This window comes from Gymnodraco acuticeps, unplaced genomic scaffold, assembly GCF_902827175.1.
Source record: "Gymnodraco acuticeps unplaced genomic scaffold, fGymAcu1.1, whole genome shotgun sequence".
Taxonomy (NCBI): Eukaryota; Metazoa; Chordata; class Actinopteri; order Perciformes; family Bathydraconidae; genus Gymnodraco; species Gymnodraco acuticeps.
In genome coordinates, this window is record NW_022990295.1 from 7,962,351 (window position 1) to 7,980,459 (window position 18,109).

Below are 18,109 nucleotides of genomic sequence, written 5' to 3' on the forward strand. Positions count from 1 at the left end.
TACTTTACAATTTTTTTTATTGGGAGTGAAACGTCAATAAATAAAGGATGTGTTGTGAGCAACAATGCAGTATATGTAGGCATTATTTACTCAAACTCCTTAAGAAAGAAACCAAAGCCCTGTGTTATTTAATATTTTATTATTCCAGTTTCATTTCCCCACTTACTTGCACAATGGAGTTAAAAGTCGATGCAGTGATCCACAGACAGTAAATGAGAACGCATGAAGTTTATTTCCCCAGTAATGTGTGTGTGTGTGTGGATTTGTGTTTTCAGCACACACACACACAGGTCCAGCTGAGGTTGCATCTGTAACTGCTCGTCACCTCAGCACATTAAAATACATTTACTGCCCAGCTAACTCTTGCTTTTTTACATATAAATATCAACATAATCAAATCTATTTACATGAATAGATTATTAAATCTTCCTGTTTCCAGTGAGTTCATATTAAACATGAAGAAGAGAGTGCATCAGCTACCAATCACACGCTCTCCTCTCGTCATTCACAAACCAACAGAAGGCTCTGGGTTCAGGTTAAACGCCTAAAATATCAACATTATGAACAGAGAGAAAGTTGCTCTGCAACCAAAATGAAGTTAATTACATTGTCTTTTTCATATTTATTTCACAACACTATAGATAAACCCATATTCCTACATTATTGGACCCCAGAGATGTACACATGAGGTTTAAGCTGTAGGAAGGATATTCTCTCTCAGTATAAAGTCAAAGATGGAGACAGACAGCTCATTTAGGTGGAAGTAAATAGTCAGAGAGCTAACTCCTGCTTTTGATCCCATTTCCACACTATCATATCCTCTTAAATGCTTTCACTCTGAGCAGACAAAGACACGCACACAAACCACTTCCTATAATAAGGCAGATGACAGCCGAGGTGTCAGACTCGGCACAAAAGTAATTACAGGCGATTCCAGTGAGTGTCAGTAATGGACCTAAAACATCACAGCAGGAAGTGTTGAATACTATCCTCTCAGGTGAAACCGCAATGTGTGGAAAAGCTGCTCCATCACACATTCACACCGGGGTAAGATGAAAAGCTTCTGCTAGGTGTGAGTCAGAGGCTATTTTTACATTATTTTAGCCCCTTTTCAACGCTGCTCTGTCTTTGAAACGGGGACAGGGGAGCGCTCCTTAGGGTGCAGCTTCTGGTATATTATGCGGTTTACTTAGCACCATTAGAAAGACCTCCACACTGCTACAGAATTTAAAGGTCACACCTATAAGCAGGAAGGCATCTGAAATCGCTCATGCACAGGGGTGGAATGTAAGCATGTTGATCACATTTACAGTTGTTGGAAAGTTAAAATACATCGCTGTTGTCTTCTCATCTGAACAGATATGGATTAAATCAATACTGTACATATTAACCTTCATCATGTCACATGTCGTCTTATGTTGTCACGAGGATAAAGACAAGCAAAGTGCATTTATTGCGAGAGGTCATTCACTACAGTCTTTTTTTTAGAAACATTAACAGCAAGCGTCTAAAACCACTAACAGTCCCATGACTTTCTGTCTGTTGCAGCAGAGGTGGCGATACAGCAGTGACACTTTAAGAAGCTCGCTGATGAAGACAACAAAGACAGGGACGATGGAGGATGTTGTGCGGACTGGCCGGGCAGAGACGGGCGGAGGAGGGACGCTGCATCCGGCGACACTTCCTGAGACCCGGAGAGGAAGCTTTCAGTCAGCGATGAAGTGAACGAATGTCACCGGGAAGGCTCCTCTTCTCATCGGATCGCCTTCGATGTGGCCCAACTGGAGAGAGGGAAGACAGAAGGGACGTCAGAGGATTATCAAAGTCAGCGAAGAAGACTCACAACACTTTAAGACGTGTAGTCAGGTTACATCTACTGGGGGAGGCTAACTGATTGAAAACTAGAGCATATGACTGCTTTCAACAACAAAAAAGGTCACATAGGTCACATAAACATCAGGGCTGTACCGAACAGATTAAGCTTCTTTCATAACTTTGATAGCTTTTATTTAATCAACATTTTACTGCGGTCGAAAATCTGTATTGCTTGGGGGTCTAGCAATAATGTAAAAATAATCTATTTTTTCGCCCATTTTTTTGCGTGATGACATTTAATGTGAAGACATACATTGAAAGAATTCAAATGGACTTTAAGGAACTTGAATGAAATTCGGTACAGCCCTGTCTACCACACTATAACACCAATAAACACAAGGGCTAGGTTACAACATATTTAGAAGTTCAATATCGATACTTAAAAAACAATACTGATGTACACTTAACATTATGCAGCGACTTGTTACGAAAAATCAATGTAGAGTACAATAGTGTAATGTAATATATTCATTTATACAGACATGTTCAGTTTACATGACAACAAATATACATTTAAATTGTAATTTAAAAAACAATAAGGATTTCTAGGTCTAATAACATTTATTGCAATAATAATTCAGGAGAACATGAACTAACATCTATCCTTACTGGTCATCATCTAATGGAGCACACTAGTGGACTATGGGAGGCTAAAACACAATTAAGCTAATTCATATTTAAAAAAGGCATTTCCGTATTATATTACCTTGGCTGATAAAGAAGAAAGTACAAATCATGTCCATTTAAGTCATTTTAAACGTCTTCTATACCTGCAAATAAAAAGCTAGTACATGTTTCTGCTCCATCAATGTGTACACGAGGCTAGAGGCGAACCATGACAAGCAAATGAAGAAATAAATACAGAACAATCATCAATTTAGTTGGTACTAGAAACTTGTGATGTAAACAAATTGCACTTCCATCACGTATTTCACTTCTCTTTTGAAATAATGTTATGCTCAGTTTTTAAATGAAACTTTGAAGCATCCATCAATGATGTTGTCAATCTAATTCCAGTCTCATAAAAAGCACCAGAGTCACACTCACTGCAGCTGATTTCATTTCTTCCTGCTGCCTGGTTGATATTCGATATTTCAGCCACACAAAGAGTGATAATGCACGACAGAGAGGAACCATTGGGGGTCCTCGGGGGACTTTAGGGTCCACGCAGAGAGGGAGAGTGACTAAATACGGTCATATCTGCAGAGGTGGCTCAGAGGAAAACAAGTTGCAGCTGGTCGATGCTACACAAGGGGCTCCACAGAGGAAGCAGCAGCAGGCGGAAAAAGAGGAGGGGGGGGGGTATCAGCCTGCATGAGGTCATGGCTTTTTGCACCATGGTAACCGAGTGCACTGACATCCACAGGGTGAAAATAGGACCAGAGTTCGACATGAGTTCGTCAGAGTGCTTTGTGATTTAATCTGAGAACAAGTATCCAACATCCCGAAATATTCAGTTTATCAGCGTGAGATACTGACCCACCACTCCTGGTCCTCCTCTCCGTCCACGATGATCACCTCGCCCTCGGAGAAGGTCAGCTCGTCCGGGTTGTCAGCCATACAGCTATAGATGGTTTTCACTCGCTTCGGCCTCTGCTTCTGTCAGAACAAAAAGGGTTTGTTCAAGTTGGTGAAGAAGAGAGAGAACATGTAGTGGATGCAGCAACACAGTCTGCTGTCTCATGTTGCCCATTTTGTCTGTATCAAAAATATTGTGATTTTTTTGTAGTCATTATAAAGGACTTAAGCAAAGTACCTGATACCTGTACCACCTAAAACCTACCACCTAAAACCCTGAGAGGCCAATTTGGGATTTTCGGCTCTAAAGGCCGAATGGGCAAAACACTTTGTCTTTTGTAAAATAAAGGGACTTCTTGTCATTAAATGAGCACCTCTTCAGTCATCATTTATCAATATAAGGAATAAAACCAATTAGACGTGAGATCTGACATTAATAGAAAAAAAACCCTCCACAAATCACTTCCTCCATCATGAACAAAACTAGATGGACATCTCTCTACAGTTATAGGACACCTTAATTTACACCTTCTTTATTAACTGGACATCTATGGTGTGTGTATTTTGTTCCGTTTCAGTATGTTTTTTGCCCGTCTGAGCAAACTAATGTCTTGCTGGGCATAATAAAGGTTAATGTGATTTCCAATTATTATTATTATTTCCAAGGACTGTTGTGGAAAATTGCCTGGAGTTAGCAGATATTAGAGCTTTCAAACTGTTGATTCATCCAGTGACACAATGTAATAAGTGCTCTCAGACGGGAATAGAATAACAAAGAAATGCTATAATCCTAAAATTCACCAATGAATGACACATTTATAGACATTTTGTTATTCTTAACTGAAAGCTGTAAAGCTAGAAATCAACCGCCTGTTCCACATTAAAGGTCCCATGTCATGCTTTTCCAGTTATTACCCGTCCCCTTGTGTGTTATGAAGGTTTTTATGCATGTAAACGGTCTGCAAAGTCACAAACCCTCAAAGTACACCTGCGAGTAAAACTCTAACACAGAAAAGACCTGCCTATGCTGCCCCAGAACGCCTCGTTGGAGATTTCTTATTTCTTCCTGGGTACAGTGACGTGCCCATATCCAAATGGACCAATCCGTGGAGCCGTTACGTTACGTCCACAGAGCCGTTAGGTTAAGTCCGTGGATTGGTCCAAATGGGCCAATCCACGGACTTCCTCACACACACTCAATCTTTTCTCAGCTGCAGCTCCACCGATTTCTCCTCCGAGACGGCGGGACGCGGCGAGGCTGTGAGGTGGTGTGTGAGCACACACACTGACTCCCAGCCAGGCTGCGGGTGTGTGTGTGTGTTCGGGCTGGGTTTCGCTGTGTCTCGCTGTCTCGCAGACGGCCACTGGGCTCATGGGAGGGGGGGGCAGGAGCTCCAACAAGCCGTTTAGGACAGAGAGTGAATACACATACTACTACACAGAGATGCTGTATGAGGAACCAATGTGAGTTTGGAAAATTGCACAATGTAAATCTGTTTTAGTAGACCTCAACACTGGAATTATGATCAGTAGAAATGACCATGACATGGGACCTTTAAAAAATCTCAAGGAGAGCTCAACAGCTTCTCTACAAAAACTGAGAAAGAGCTCTTTGCCTTTCAGAGAACAGGAGGGGAAATGACTGCTTGAGTAGGAAATGAAACTACTGAATAACGGGATGAGTAATCTGTACAACAGATGAATGAATAAGCACTTAACAGTCCACAATATGTTGATGACAGTAAGAGGAGGAATGAGACTCACTGGGTAGGCCTTCCTCTGCGTGGGGGCTGCAGGCAGACACTGACCCATGGAGTTCGGGGGGCATCCTGGCACTTCCTTAGCTGGAACAGGAAGAGGAAATTATATCACAACGACAACAAAACTTTCCACGTTTCCACAGGGCAAAGCGGATCTGACAGATAGTAGAACAATGTGAATGCAGCGTTCTGTATACTGGACAAACACAGATTCAACAGCATGGATATGTTGTGTCTCTTATCTGCATGCTCACCCGGTCTTTCAATAGAAACACTTCGATTTAGGGGTCTGCTGTAGCTTTTATCATTGCTGTAAAACAAAACAGGAATGAACTCATCAACAAAGTAATAGTTATATGAAGACACACATCCAAAACGGCCCAGCTCTAACTGCTCTTCAGCTGTGTTGCAGATTTATGGCAGCACTATCAGCCGGTGGGAGACCCAGCGACAGCAGGGCGACTGTGGAGGAGAGTTATTGCTCGCTGCAGAGCCGGGAAGCTAATGAAGCGGCTAAACAGCAGCCCTGTCGGCTTATTCTTCTCAGGAAACAAACACAACCATAAAGACACGCATTCAACAGCAAGATACACAACCCTGGGGTCCAGCACCGTGTCCCTGTGTGTGTGTGGAGAGTTATAGCAATCTGTGAAGCGAATTTAGCTCCACTGGGCTACGACCGCAGACTCAAAGCAAGGTGTACTTCACTCACAAAATAAGCACATTTATGTCAATTATTCACTCTGTTTGAAACTGAATTCTTGAAGCAAACTTGATATTTCATGCATGCCTCTACAGTAAATAGAAGAAAAAAAAAATAGAAAAAAAATAATAATCAAGTTTTCATTCAAGAATTGAAGTCAACACTGGGTGAGAAATTGATGTAAAAATTCAATTTTTTGGGGGTGAAATTTTCCTTTGAACACTAACATGTAAACGTTACAGGTATAGTTGTAGACATCAGAAAGGACGGTAGGGGTCTTCTGCTCTTACCCTGCAGGAGATTTAGGGGGCGCCGCTCTGGACCCCAGCGGTCCCTGGCTCGACTTGGTCATGGACTCCATCTTCGCTACAGGAGGACCCAGACCTGAAAAAGACAGTAACACTTTCATTATTTATTTTTTCCTTTAACGTCTATGTATGTAGTACACGTCTTTGCATTCTAAATAATCTCTTCATTACGATATTAAATAATACATAAATAATAGTAAAATTAGTGGTTGAAAGTAGAATAATCAATAACAACACTAGTCATTAGTTGTGTCCTTTAATCTTCTAGTGAAACTGAAAGCAGTGTCCGGGTACATTTTTGTATTTTTGTGCGCATAACTGCTTCCCGATTCTTTTTCATTGTGATTTATATATTTTATGAAGATGCTATTAATAAACAAGAAGGGTTATTTTCAGCTTGAACAGTTTTAATTGTTTTGTTGAAGTCATTTGTTATTAATGCAAATAAAAGAACACATGCAAATAATTTAAACAAAAACAGACCACTTTGAATCTACCACACTATATTAAACTAATATGCCTTCACTGTATCAACGGTGTAGTTTAAGGTGGAAGAATGGGTCTGTTGGGGTTCATACCTCCAGCCGAAGTGAGTCTCAGGGGGGGGACAGGAGGGTGCATGTTGGGGGGGTCCGAGGAAGACCTCTGTCGGCCACCAAGGTCTAAAGGACCGGGTTTCCAGCTGCTGGACGCTGAAGACAGACCGATCCCCCCCAGGCCGGTTAACTGGACTGAGATGTGATAAACAGAGAGAGGTCATTTAGATTAAACTACAATAACCGTCACACAGCTGTATGCCTCTGACAACATGTCAAGTTGCAGTTTACATCCATATCTGTCTAATCACTTCATCACTTTATCCTATTAGATATCTGTGTGAAACTGTCATAATGAACACATGAAGTCTTACGTTATAGTTCTAAATGTGTTTTGTCAGGTCACGGTGACCTTGGCCTTTGACAAGCAAAATCTAAATCAGTTCATCCTTCAGTCAAAGTGGGTTTTTGTGCCAAATTTGAAGTAATTCCCATAAGGCATTTCTAAGATATCATGTTCACGAGAATGGGATGTACTGACGGACAGCCCTAAAACATTAGGACTCTGGCCCTGTTGCCAACGTGGAGGCATAAAAAGAGACAGAGAGAGAGACAGAGAGACAGAGAGAGGGCACTGCACTTTCCCAAGACCGGCGACCACTTTAGAAGTCAAGCTGTTTCCATTTGAGTGTAATTGAGAGCGACGGTTAATGGGGAGAGGGAATGTGCAGAATGTGAGGTGGGCAGCACAGCTGGTTGTTTTACTCCGGTACGTTGGCATTGCTCTAGACGGCCACTGATGTTATTAAAGAGCCACTGAGCCCGATGTGTCACAAGTCGGTAAGCCAGTAAAGCCATGATGAAGGTTTCTTTAGCAGCACATAAAGAGTGTTTTATCATTAAAAGTTTTTTTTTTTTATCAACATAACATACCGTCTCATTACACATAAATTAGTGCCCAAAAACATTCACTCACAAAATGAAATGTAAATCCTGCCAATTTAATAGTGTTTTTAAGTGCTGCATGAGCTGGCACCAGGTTACTTTATTAAACAGCTCATCCCCTAATCCATCTCTCAACCCCTCAGATCTAATCACTGATCTTCATTCGACACCCAGATATAACACCAAAGGGGATCAGGCATATTCAGCAATGAGCCAATTAGATCTTCTGTGTCCCTTTATACATTTAAACCTGTCTAAAGAGCCATCCCTTTTCTTCATCCCCTTAATTATCACCACAAAGACCTATTCTGACCACACACTGGTTTACTTATATTCTCTATATGTCTTTGTCTTCACTCATTCATCCCTGTTTTAAATGTCTTTGTAAAGTTCTTTGCTCAACATCAGTTTTCTTTTTGAAATAAACTTGACATGACTTCAAGTAGTAAAGATGTCAACAACTTTCTGTAAAATCTGCCCATCCATCTGTCTCCAATGTGACTTCTCCCTGCTTCAGTACTCAGAGACATCTGTGGTGGTGAAACAGGTCAAAAAGTCACCAAGACCTGCATAGTAATTAAAAAAAAAAAAAATTGGAATCTAGTGCAACAGGGCCGAATGAGACCAGGCCCTCACAGATACTGTAGATTTAAATGGGGCTTATTTTCTAGGGCAACACTTCCCCGGGGAAGGTGAGGAGGTCAGACTCAGGAGGTCAGACTCAGGAGGTCAGACTCAGGAGGTCAGACTCAGGAGGTCAGACTCAGGAGGTCAGAAAGGTTATCAGGATCATCTGGATCCTTTTTATCCATGTAGCATATTTATAATAGTATGATGAAAGAATTAACTCCATTTTCCCTATAAAGGCTAAAATTGCCTTCGAGTGCTGCTGCCTCCGAGCTTACCCAGGTTCCTCGGGGGCAGAGGTGGAGCGGAGTTGGAGGCAGACTGAGCCTGGTTGTTGTTGAGGATGGTGCCGTATGTCTCGTTGTTGACCAGGCTGGGCATGTAGGCTCGCTGCTTGTCCTTCCCGAGGCCGTCGCGGCCCGCAGAGCCCAGAGCGGCCTGCAGGTGGGAGCTGCTGCTGGGGGTGTAGCAGCTGACCGGACGCTCGTCTCTGCGGTGAGGGCTGGGCTGCAGGGGCGGCAGGGGCGGGTTAGAAGTGCAAAACTAGATTGATCTATTGTATGCGTTTACTGAGTGCATGTGGGTCACAATGGCTTTTTACATTTTCTGTTCTTTCTTCTTAAGAGTTTTTTCATAATATTCTTGAGATTTGCCCACTTTCAAATGTTGTGATATTTTACAACTTTCAAGTCACTAAGGTTGTTATTTTAAAATAACCCTTAAAAAAAACTGCCATTTCATCCTTATTCTACTATAGCTTTGTCACCATGCTTTTTGCATAATGCGTTGGACTCCACAACCAACATGATTAGCTCAGGTCAAACAAAACGTAACATATATGAAACCAAATACCAAACAAAAACTAAAGTAAAAAAAGGAGACAAAATAATTATTCTTCAACTTGCCCTGAACTGAGCGTTTTGGGAGCTGACAAATATTTTCGGTTAACTAAAATATTTAACAGAGTCTCCAAAAGCACTGCATTTATAAAAAGAAATGGTTCAGGGAGAAATCTTAACAAAAACACAACGCCGTGGGACTGCTTTATGTGTCTAGTAGTGCATAGATCTTTCAGTAAATAATCTATTAATATATTCAGGGAGAAAAACGTAGAAAAGAATTCGAACAAAACTAAATTAAATGGCCATTAGCAGAAATCTTTAGGGCCCTTCAGTTTGAGGTATAATTATCCTCAAAATGTTACCTTTAAAATTAGACCTTTCTTTGTAATTTGTATTTATTAAACTACTCTTATTTCTCACACTGATTACAGCATGTCTCTCACCTTCTCATCCAGATCTTCGTCACTTTCATCCAAGTCTTCATGCTGCAGGCACCATTCGTATTCAACATGGACGTGCGCGTTGAATTTCCCCGACAGTGCTTGGCTCAACTGTACACAGAAACAAATCCAAACACAAATGACTGACAGCTCTTTATACCGTTTCAGAGAGTGGTGTTGATGCAGGCATAAGCCAGGTCTAAACACAGCAGGCTCACCAGCTCTTCACACTGTAGGTGTTTGAGCCTCCGGGCGATATCCAGCGGAGTCTCCCCGGCCTCATTAGCTGGAAGGGACAACAACAACAGAAACATATCATCACTACTGATTCCACATGCCACAAACACAAAGCCCATGGTCCTTCCTCCCGTCGCGCTGTGACATGATAAATGTGTGATTAGGCCGTTTCCCACACTGAACAGCACTCTTGTTCCTCGGTGTCCTCCCTCTCTGTGAATCTTTTATCTGGCTGTTTTGTTGCGGAGGAGAAAGATTAGTGTTGTGAGAAAGAGTTGCCATGGTCTGCTGGCAGAGCCCGCACCTCTGGGAACTCCAAGGGGAAGACGAGGATGAAGGGGTGTGCGTTTGAGGGAGAGAGGGGACGTTTGTGTAAGACAGTGGTGGACGAGGTAACCCGATCATTTAGCACTTACTTAGCAAAAAGTAATAATACAGTAATGTAAAACTGCTTGGTTTCATTAAAGGTCCTGGATTCAAAATCTTAAATAATTAAAAGTGCATAAAATATTAACAGCCAAATATTCTTGAGGGTTGACATACTCACTAAGCCTTGTTTATTGTTTATAGGATTATCTTCACTGATACATAAACATGTGAGAAAAAATATGAACCATAAAAAGTACTTGTTTTGCAGTGTGGCCTGAATGTTTCAGCTTGCTTTTAATTCGGTTTAAATGTGTATTTGCATATTTATAACAAGACTAAATAACTCATAGAATCATGAAAAATAAGATTTTTCTTGGGCTGCACCAGCTGTTCTTAGCCAAGATATGTCTTGAATTGTAAAAGTGCAATGTGATTTAGATCATCAAGCATTAGTTTGAATTTAGGAAACAATTTACATGTGTTTTAAACAATTAGTGCAAATTAATCCAGGTGTAAAATGGAGAAGGATGGAAAAAAGGAGTAGGGAAAGAAAGTCTGTTTCCTTACCGATCTCTATGGAGGCTTTCCCTCGCAGCAGCAGTTTCAGACACTCGCTGTTGTCGGTCAGGCAACAGTAGTGCAGTGCGCTGCTGCCTTTAGCCGTCTGCTTATCCAGATTTAAACTGCAGAGGGACACAGACAGGGAGGAAAAACTTCAAATTCGAACACAGAAGGAATAAACACTCCGTCAAGAATGTTGTTTTGCATTTGTGCAATATGTGAAATATTTAAACCCTATATTTATTGTGGTTTTTCACAGTAGAAAACAAAAAACATGGCTCTATAAGAATGAAACAATACTGTTAAACGAAAGAAATATAAAACTAAAATGCATTTTTACACTTCAATTTAAAAGAGTAGCATATTCAATGATTGCAAAGTTAAAACCCTCTTGGCATATTGTATTCTGTGAGTAATACACAACTGAAGTGAAGTGCAACCTAGTTGTACTGTGTTTTTAACTGAATTTGTTTACCTGTTCTGAGTGAGGAAGTCAACAATATGAAGAGACGTTCTGTCCACCAGTCTGACCGCCAGATGGAGGGCCGTCTCTCCTTGTTCCTGAAATAAAAAGATAACATCTATTAAATATTGTCCCCTGGGTATGTGAGGTGTTTGTAGAGAATTAAGGTAAAAAGCACTAAGGATGCAACAGATTGTTTAGAGTAAGAAGTCAAACATTAAGTTTCAAATGGTTTCAAACATTAGACATAAATATGTTGTGTCCCTACGTGTCCGTTGGCCAGAGGTATGGGCTCCATGAGGTCCACTCCCTCGGCGTAGACCTGGATGAGGGAGAAGATGTCCCGGGCCTTCACCGCGTCACACAGCGTGTGGAGCCGCGACATGGCGTCAGGACATTTCTTCCTGGCGAATCGTTTCTCTGTGTATTTGGCGGTGATGAAGTCTTTCCTCGCCTGCCTGTTTAAACACGTGAAGAGACTCTGTTAGAGCTGATCATCTAGTGTCTCTATGTGTTTGATTAGCGCTTTAAAACTGGGGATTCATCAATAAAAAGCCACTAATCATAACTGATTACAATTTCAGTGTTTGATAGGGTTAATAGTCTACATTGAAAGGAAAGCAGTGACATATGTCATAGAAATATTAGTGTTAACATGTTTGAATACAGACAAAAACAATGTATCATCATTACTTATTTGTTCTGGTGTGAGCTGTTCACATGTGCTATGACTTTCGTGTTACAAATAACTAACTAATAGGCTAGTGTTATGGCAATTATGGGTTTAAGTTGCAACAACACTAGCCTTCAGTACGAGGTTTCGGCAATACAAAAACAGATATCTTTAGTTGTATCATTTCATTGTTTTTTTACATATTTCTAGTGTGGTTTTCAACATAATTCATGGTCAATAAGTACTTTGTTCCAGTATGTTTATTTCAATATCATTTATGAACTTTCTTTTTAAAACAACTGTTCGCTTTGCTTTTATATCGTTTTTAAAAAATGTATTTAAAAGTTTGAATCTATTTATATTTAGTCGCTCTATTCATCTGTTTCCCATTTCTCGTCATCAACGTATGGCCTGATTTTCCAGTCACACTTAGGAAACATGATCAGAACAATGCTGGATAAGATTTTGCCAATATGTCAGTGATGGTGTGGACAGTTGTTGATCAGCTATGGCAGAGTGTAGTGCAATACAAATGAGAAGAGAGAGAGTGTGGGGGGGGCAGATAGAGAGGGGTGATGTGGAGATTGTGGGGGGGAAAAGTTGAACGGGTGACTTACATGTCACTGGATGGGTTGGGTTTCACCACATTTTCAGCACTCAAACAAGCCTCCATGATTTCATTAAAGCCTGCATTCCCCACATTCTTGGCCAGCTGTGGAGCACACACACATGGACACAGCAACACACACATTACAACTTAGATATAGTAGACATTTTCTGCACCACACGCATTATTCTAAAGGTCGTCATCTCTGCCTGCTGGATGCAGTACGGTGTGTGTGGAGCCTTATAACCGGCACAACGCCCGTCTCACTGTGGGTTACAGGACTGGCGTCTGCACACCGAGGAAAGCAATCACGACTGGAAGCATTTAATCCCAACTGTCCCACAGGCGGTAAATCTCTACACTAAACAGTGATTAGAAAAGCCATAAACATCTCAGCTATTCTGAGTGCGGAGACTTCCAGAGGTTTCGAAGGGAAGAGGAGAGGAGATGAGGCTACTCTCCTTCCTTCCTGTCTCGACTTGCTGTCCCTTATTTCCTCATTTCCTTTCCTCTTCTTCCAGTTTGATCTGCTTTAAAATCTCCGCAGAGGTTCATACAGAAAAATCGATATAATGGAAGGACTCAAACTGCGACATAAACTGGGCGTGAGGTGATTCAGCTAAAAAAACATGCGCCAGCAGTGATTTACCAAGAGCTCTGAGGTGCTGAGAACGTCCAGAGTGAGGGACTGGATCCTGGAGTAGTGGACTCCGAGCTCTCTGTGGATCCCCGAACATTCAATACAGGTGAGGATGCCCAGGTTAGTGGACAGCCACGTCGGGTCTGGGGAGAAAAGAGGGAGGAATGAGTTTGGGTGACAGGCTGTCCTTGGGCAGAAACCACTAAAGCGATGGTAATTTCTGCAGCATGCGAGCCAACTTTGATTGATTGATTGAAAAGTTTATTAACAGCTTGTATATTGGGTACAGTACAGTACAGCTCAAAACATACAATTGTTAAGGGGATGCAGACCAGAGAAAGTCTTTCGTCTTGTTTACATCAGGGTCCCCCATTTCCAATTGATCATATCATATAAGACATATTTGACATACAGATGGCTTATTTACAATTTACATACAGGTGGTTTTTTACATACAGATGGCTTATTTACAATTTACATACAGGTGGTTTTTTACATACAGATTGCTTATTTACTTTGATGTGTCCTTGTGGAAAGCTAAGGGCTGGGGACATTTAATAGCTGCCTGAAGGGCTTTCTGTCATCTGACAGCACACAATGTCAGGGGAAAGTGACCAAGCTGAACTGTAACCAAGTCTGGCCTCCATTCTCAGTGCATGTGTGATATATCACTGTATGTGTGAGTTAATGTATACACACACATCTGGAGGAGGACATTTCATGGGGTTTTAGAAAAATAACTGGGGGACAGAATAAATCAACAAATACAGAGTAGTCTGCAGGACTTTATCATACCAACACCATCCCAGTCTTTTATTCAAATGTACTTTGGATAAACTTTACAACTAACACCTTACAAAAAATACACATTTTTAAGACTGATTTCTAAATGTAAAAGCAAATCTTGTTTTTATTTTTTTTACTTTATTCAAATTCAGAAACTGCTTCAAACAATGTAGTTCAATGTACATATTGTTGGTTTAATTTCCTTGAAGGTAAGGAAGCAAACACTTGAGTTGAAGGATTGTCAGTGATCTTTGTAGTTAGAGAATAATTATATAGGGATTTCTGAAAAGAAATCTAATTTGAAACTGTGGATGATTACTGCTATATCCTTGTTGATCATGTACCGTTGTAGGGATGTTGACCAGCTTCTTTGTAATTGCTAAAAGGATTATAATGTATGTAGTGGCCAATTGTCCAATACAGGAATGTTCAAAGGTCACTTAGTCTAGGAGGCGAATTTTAGTATTGACTCGCGTATGTTCAAGAAATCCAAATACCTTGCTCGTTCCATTCAAGTGCTTTATTAGGAGGTTCAATGGATCAGCTGGCGGCCCAATGCCGAGGTGCAACCTTTGCACGGTATTTAAACATATAAACAAACAAATCCCAGTTGTACGGATGTGTGCGGCCGGTAAAAAACTTTTTCCAACTTCCTCTCTAGACTTCCTGCTGTGTCACGCTGGCAGTGTCATTTATACCCGAGCACGCTACTACAATCTGCTTTCTATAAATAATAACAAAACATAAAACTAGAGCTGTCCATAAGCAAAATAACACGTTACAAAAACAGTATAATAATAATTCATCGTTATTCAGCTCATTTAAGTTCAATTAAAAGAATATTTAATTGGCTCACCAAACCATAAAACAATGTGCCTAAATGGCTCTTAGAAAATCCATCTAATATTTATTATGGGTTCTGGAGAAAGGTCAGCGTTAATGGAAACTATGAATAATTTGTAGTTTAGAAGCTTAAAAGCACACAAAACCACTGGTGTCCTCCTGTTTGCCATCATTATCAATCACATTATTATCTTTAAATGTGTCATTTGTCTTTCTCTGCCACTCACTGGGCGCTCCGCAGTCACAGCACAGGTCGTTTCCCGTCATCCTCTTCACCTCGATCAGGATGGCCTTGGTCAGCTCCTGCACGATGTTGTTCTCTCCGACATGCTGGTCCCCTTTGAAGGCCTGATTCAACGCCTCCTCCTTACTGTTCTGCAGCACTGAGATCCAGCTGGATGAGGGTGGAGGGGAGGGTGGAGCAAAAATGAGAATAATGACAGAAGAAGAAGGAGAAGTGGAGGTCGAGGGAGGAGGAGAAAGTAGGTTTATAGGTGAGGATGGGAGCAGCCGGAGGAGGGAGATAAAAAGGGGAGAGAAGGCCGGATTAAAAGGCTGTTAACATTCAGGAAGTTGGAGGTAAAGACAAGGCCGAGCGTCTGACTGTGTTTGAGGTAGGAAGTGTGTGGAAAGTGGACGAGGCGGTAAACAGGATGCACTTAGGAGCGCCACACACACACACACACACACACACACACACACACACACACACACACACACACACACACACACACACTACACACACACACACACACACACACACACACATCACACACACACACACACACACACACACACACACACACACACACACACACACACACACACACACACACACACACACACACCACACACACACACACACACACACACACACACACACACACACACACACACACACACACACACAACACACACACACACACACACACACACACACACACACACACCACACACACACACACACACACACACACACACACACACACACACCCACACACACACACACACACACACACACACACACACACACACACACACACACACACACACACACACACACAGGGAAGGAAGGAACAGGCACTCACATCTGACAGTCCTGGTCGTCCTCGGCCTGAAAGTGATACGTTCTGTCGTCTGAAACAAAAAGGAAACGGATGACACAACAGCAGAGAGATTTGGGAGAGGAAAGAGAGGACAACATGAACTAAAGAGAGGTGGGAACACAGGGAAGATCTCAGAGCCACTAAAGTATACTGCTCAACTGAAAACAGTAAATCACTTTTTTTTAGCGCTTTTCTCTGTCTTCAGATGTGAATACTAATAACCTGGGAGGACTATTTTTAAATCTCTGTTTCCAAAGCAACCTAAATCATTTACACCGAAGCTGAATCCTTGCCTCTCCAGCTCAATGCCACTATCTCTTACGTGTGGAAAAACTGGCCAAATTCAAAAGGACTGAAAAGGAAAACAGTTGCTGAATTATTTTCTGTCAATTTACAAATCAATTAATTACCCTAGCTTTTTTCTGTTTTGTTATTAAATTCCAAGTTCATGGCTAAATGCGACACTGATGTGCGGGATGTGTACATTTTGAAAAGCTTATCTGTGGCTTTCTGCCGTTTGCTCAATAGAAAATAATCCACACTGCTGCACAACAAACCTTGGTCAGCTGCTGCCTGAATGAAGCCAATTAAAATGTGGCATTGAAATGCTACGTATACAGATTATGAAAACCGTGAGAGCAGGACGGCAACATATGAAAAAGCCAAGAGAGAGACGCCTGAACTTACGTGATATGAGGTCGAAGCTTCTCTTCTCTTCAGGATTGTGTTTGACCTGGCAGGTGAGCAGGTTGAGTTTAGCTGGTGGCCGGTTAGCCTGACGGAGAGAGAGATGGGGAGCAGAGGCAGAGGGAGGGAGGGAGGGTAATGATAACATTGCAAATGAGTGAGAGTGTTGTTTTAAACCATATCTGACTGCAGCTGCAGCCAAGTGAAACATCTGATAAGAGCTGCGTGTGAGAGGAGCTGCTTCAAGGAGCTAAATCTTTATATGGGAACAAAGGAGAGGCTCAGCAATGAGAGAAGAAATGAGAACTCTCTGCTGTTAATGAATTCATGTTTAATGGGTGAAGATAATGATTGCCTACCAGAAAAGGACACTTTAATGTGTGTGACTAAATGAAGTGTGATGTGTGTATTTGTTTTAACGAGGACACACATAGATCCTGTTCTTGTGCAACTGAAAGTGTTGTACTCACTGTGCCGTGTGAGATGGTGAGGTAGCCGTTCTTCGCTGTGCACTTTCTCTTCTGCCACACTTTCCTCAACCTGTGACACACAGACAGCAGAGGTAAGAAGTCACATACACTAAACTCACATAGCAGACACTTATGATAAAATATTTAATATGATCACATGTTATGATACAGAGTGGATGCATTAGTTATGACACACAGACTGAGCAGTGTATTCACATCTATAATTTAAAAAACAAGTGAGATCACCTGAAACAAGCAGCTGATTCATTGATCCACAGAAAATGAATCGCAAAAGGTTTCGATAAATGATTATTCTCTTGTGGTTTTTTTAAAATCACCAGCTTTTCCAAAAAGAGGATTTGATGATTGTCTGTTTTTTCTTGTTTGTTTGATTTTATATTATATTATTAATATTTAAAACAAGCAATTCAAAAGATATCACCTTGGGCTCAGATAAATTGTGATGTGTCTTTAACAACTAGTAAATGAGAAGGTAACCAGCAAGTTGAAGTAGATACATTATTGTTTATTTCACATAAGTTAAAATCTTTGTTTCCCTTTGTTATATTATTTTAATATATTATAACACATTTAGAACTCAACACACAATGGGAACTTACTTCACAACAATTGTGTTTTAACCCCTACACAACCACAACTGATCATTTGAGCTAATTTGACAGACTCACCCATCACTCTTCTTGTAGAGGCAGCCGCTGCGCTCCGTGCCGTGCTCCTTGTTGCCCTGAGGCTGGTGCAGGCTGTAGGTGGTGCTCTGCCGCACCTGTGAATCCTGGGAAAGCAAACACAAAGAAACACACACACGAAATCAATGCCTAAAAACAAACAAAGAAAACTAAATAAGCAGGCGCAACATGAAGGATTTGCAAATTCAAATTGCCGTCTATAGGAGCCACTGAAGCGGTAAATGGCTCGGATTTAATGTCTGACCCAGAGTCTCCTGCTTCTCTGAGAATTTAGAAGCGAGTATGAACAACAAAAGATGGCTGTCAGCCTGAATGATTTTGCACACATGGGGATGAGACAATAATAGGAGCTTTTACACCTCTGAATCTAAATCTGCGACAACAGTTTGCAAAAAGCTTCCAGGAT

At 41.3% G+C, this 18,109-nt stretch overlaps 1 protein-coding gene across 4 annotated transcripts in view; it reads right to left on the bottom strand.

Annotated features, from left to right (window-relative positions):
* Positions 1 to 122: 122 nt before the first annotated feature.
* The window catches only part of asap2a (ArfGAP with SH3 domain, ankyrin repeat and PH domain 2a), a 57,334-nt gene continuing 39,347 nt past the window's right edge, over positions 123 to 18,109 (bottom strand). For 2 of the 4 annotated variants that reach the window (XM_034222217.1, XM_034222219.1), the window contains exons 10-28: positions 17,686 to 17,789; positions 16,997 to 17,066; positions 16,527 to 16,614; positions 15,822 to 15,870; positions 14,961 to 15,127; positions 13,114 to 13,247; positions 12,475 to 12,569; positions 11,453 to 11,642; positions 11,197 to 11,282; positions 10,728 to 10,843; positions 9,773 to 9,840; positions 9,558 to 9,665; positions 8,551 to 8,779; positions 6,743 to 6,895; positions 6,147 to 6,240; positions 5,408 to 5,463; positions 5,158 to 5,237; positions 3,355 to 3,474; positions 123 to 1,781 (exon numbers count right to left, since the gene is read on the bottom strand). In XM_034222217.1, coding sequence (XP_034078108.1) covers positions 1,707 to 1,781; positions 3,355 to 3,474; positions 5,158 to 5,237; positions 5,408 to 5,463; positions 6,147 to 6,240; positions 6,743 to 6,895; positions 8,551 to 8,779; positions 9,558 to 9,665; positions 9,773 to 9,840; positions 10,728 to 10,843; positions 11,197 to 11,282; positions 11,453 to 11,642; positions 12,475 to 12,569; positions 13,114 to 13,247; positions 14,961 to 15,127; positions 15,822 to 15,870; positions 16,527 to 16,614; positions 16,997 to 17,066; positions 17,686 to 17,789 — 2,082 coding nt within the window. In that variant the 3' untranslated portion in view covers positions 123 to 1,706. The remainder of the gene's footprint in view (positions 1,782 to 3,354; positions 3,475 to 5,157; positions 5,238 to 5,407; positions 5,464 to 6,146; positions 6,241 to 6,742; positions 6,896 to 8,550; positions 8,780 to 9,557; positions 9,666 to 9,772; positions 9,841 to 10,727; positions 10,844 to 11,196; positions 11,283 to 11,452; positions 11,643 to 12,474; positions 12,570 to 13,113; positions 13,248 to 14,960; positions 15,128 to 15,821; positions 15,871 to 16,526; positions 16,615 to 16,996; positions 17,067 to 17,685; positions 17,790 to 18,109) is intronic. The other 2 variants (XM_034222218.1, XM_034222220.1) reach the window with 2 other exon arrangements.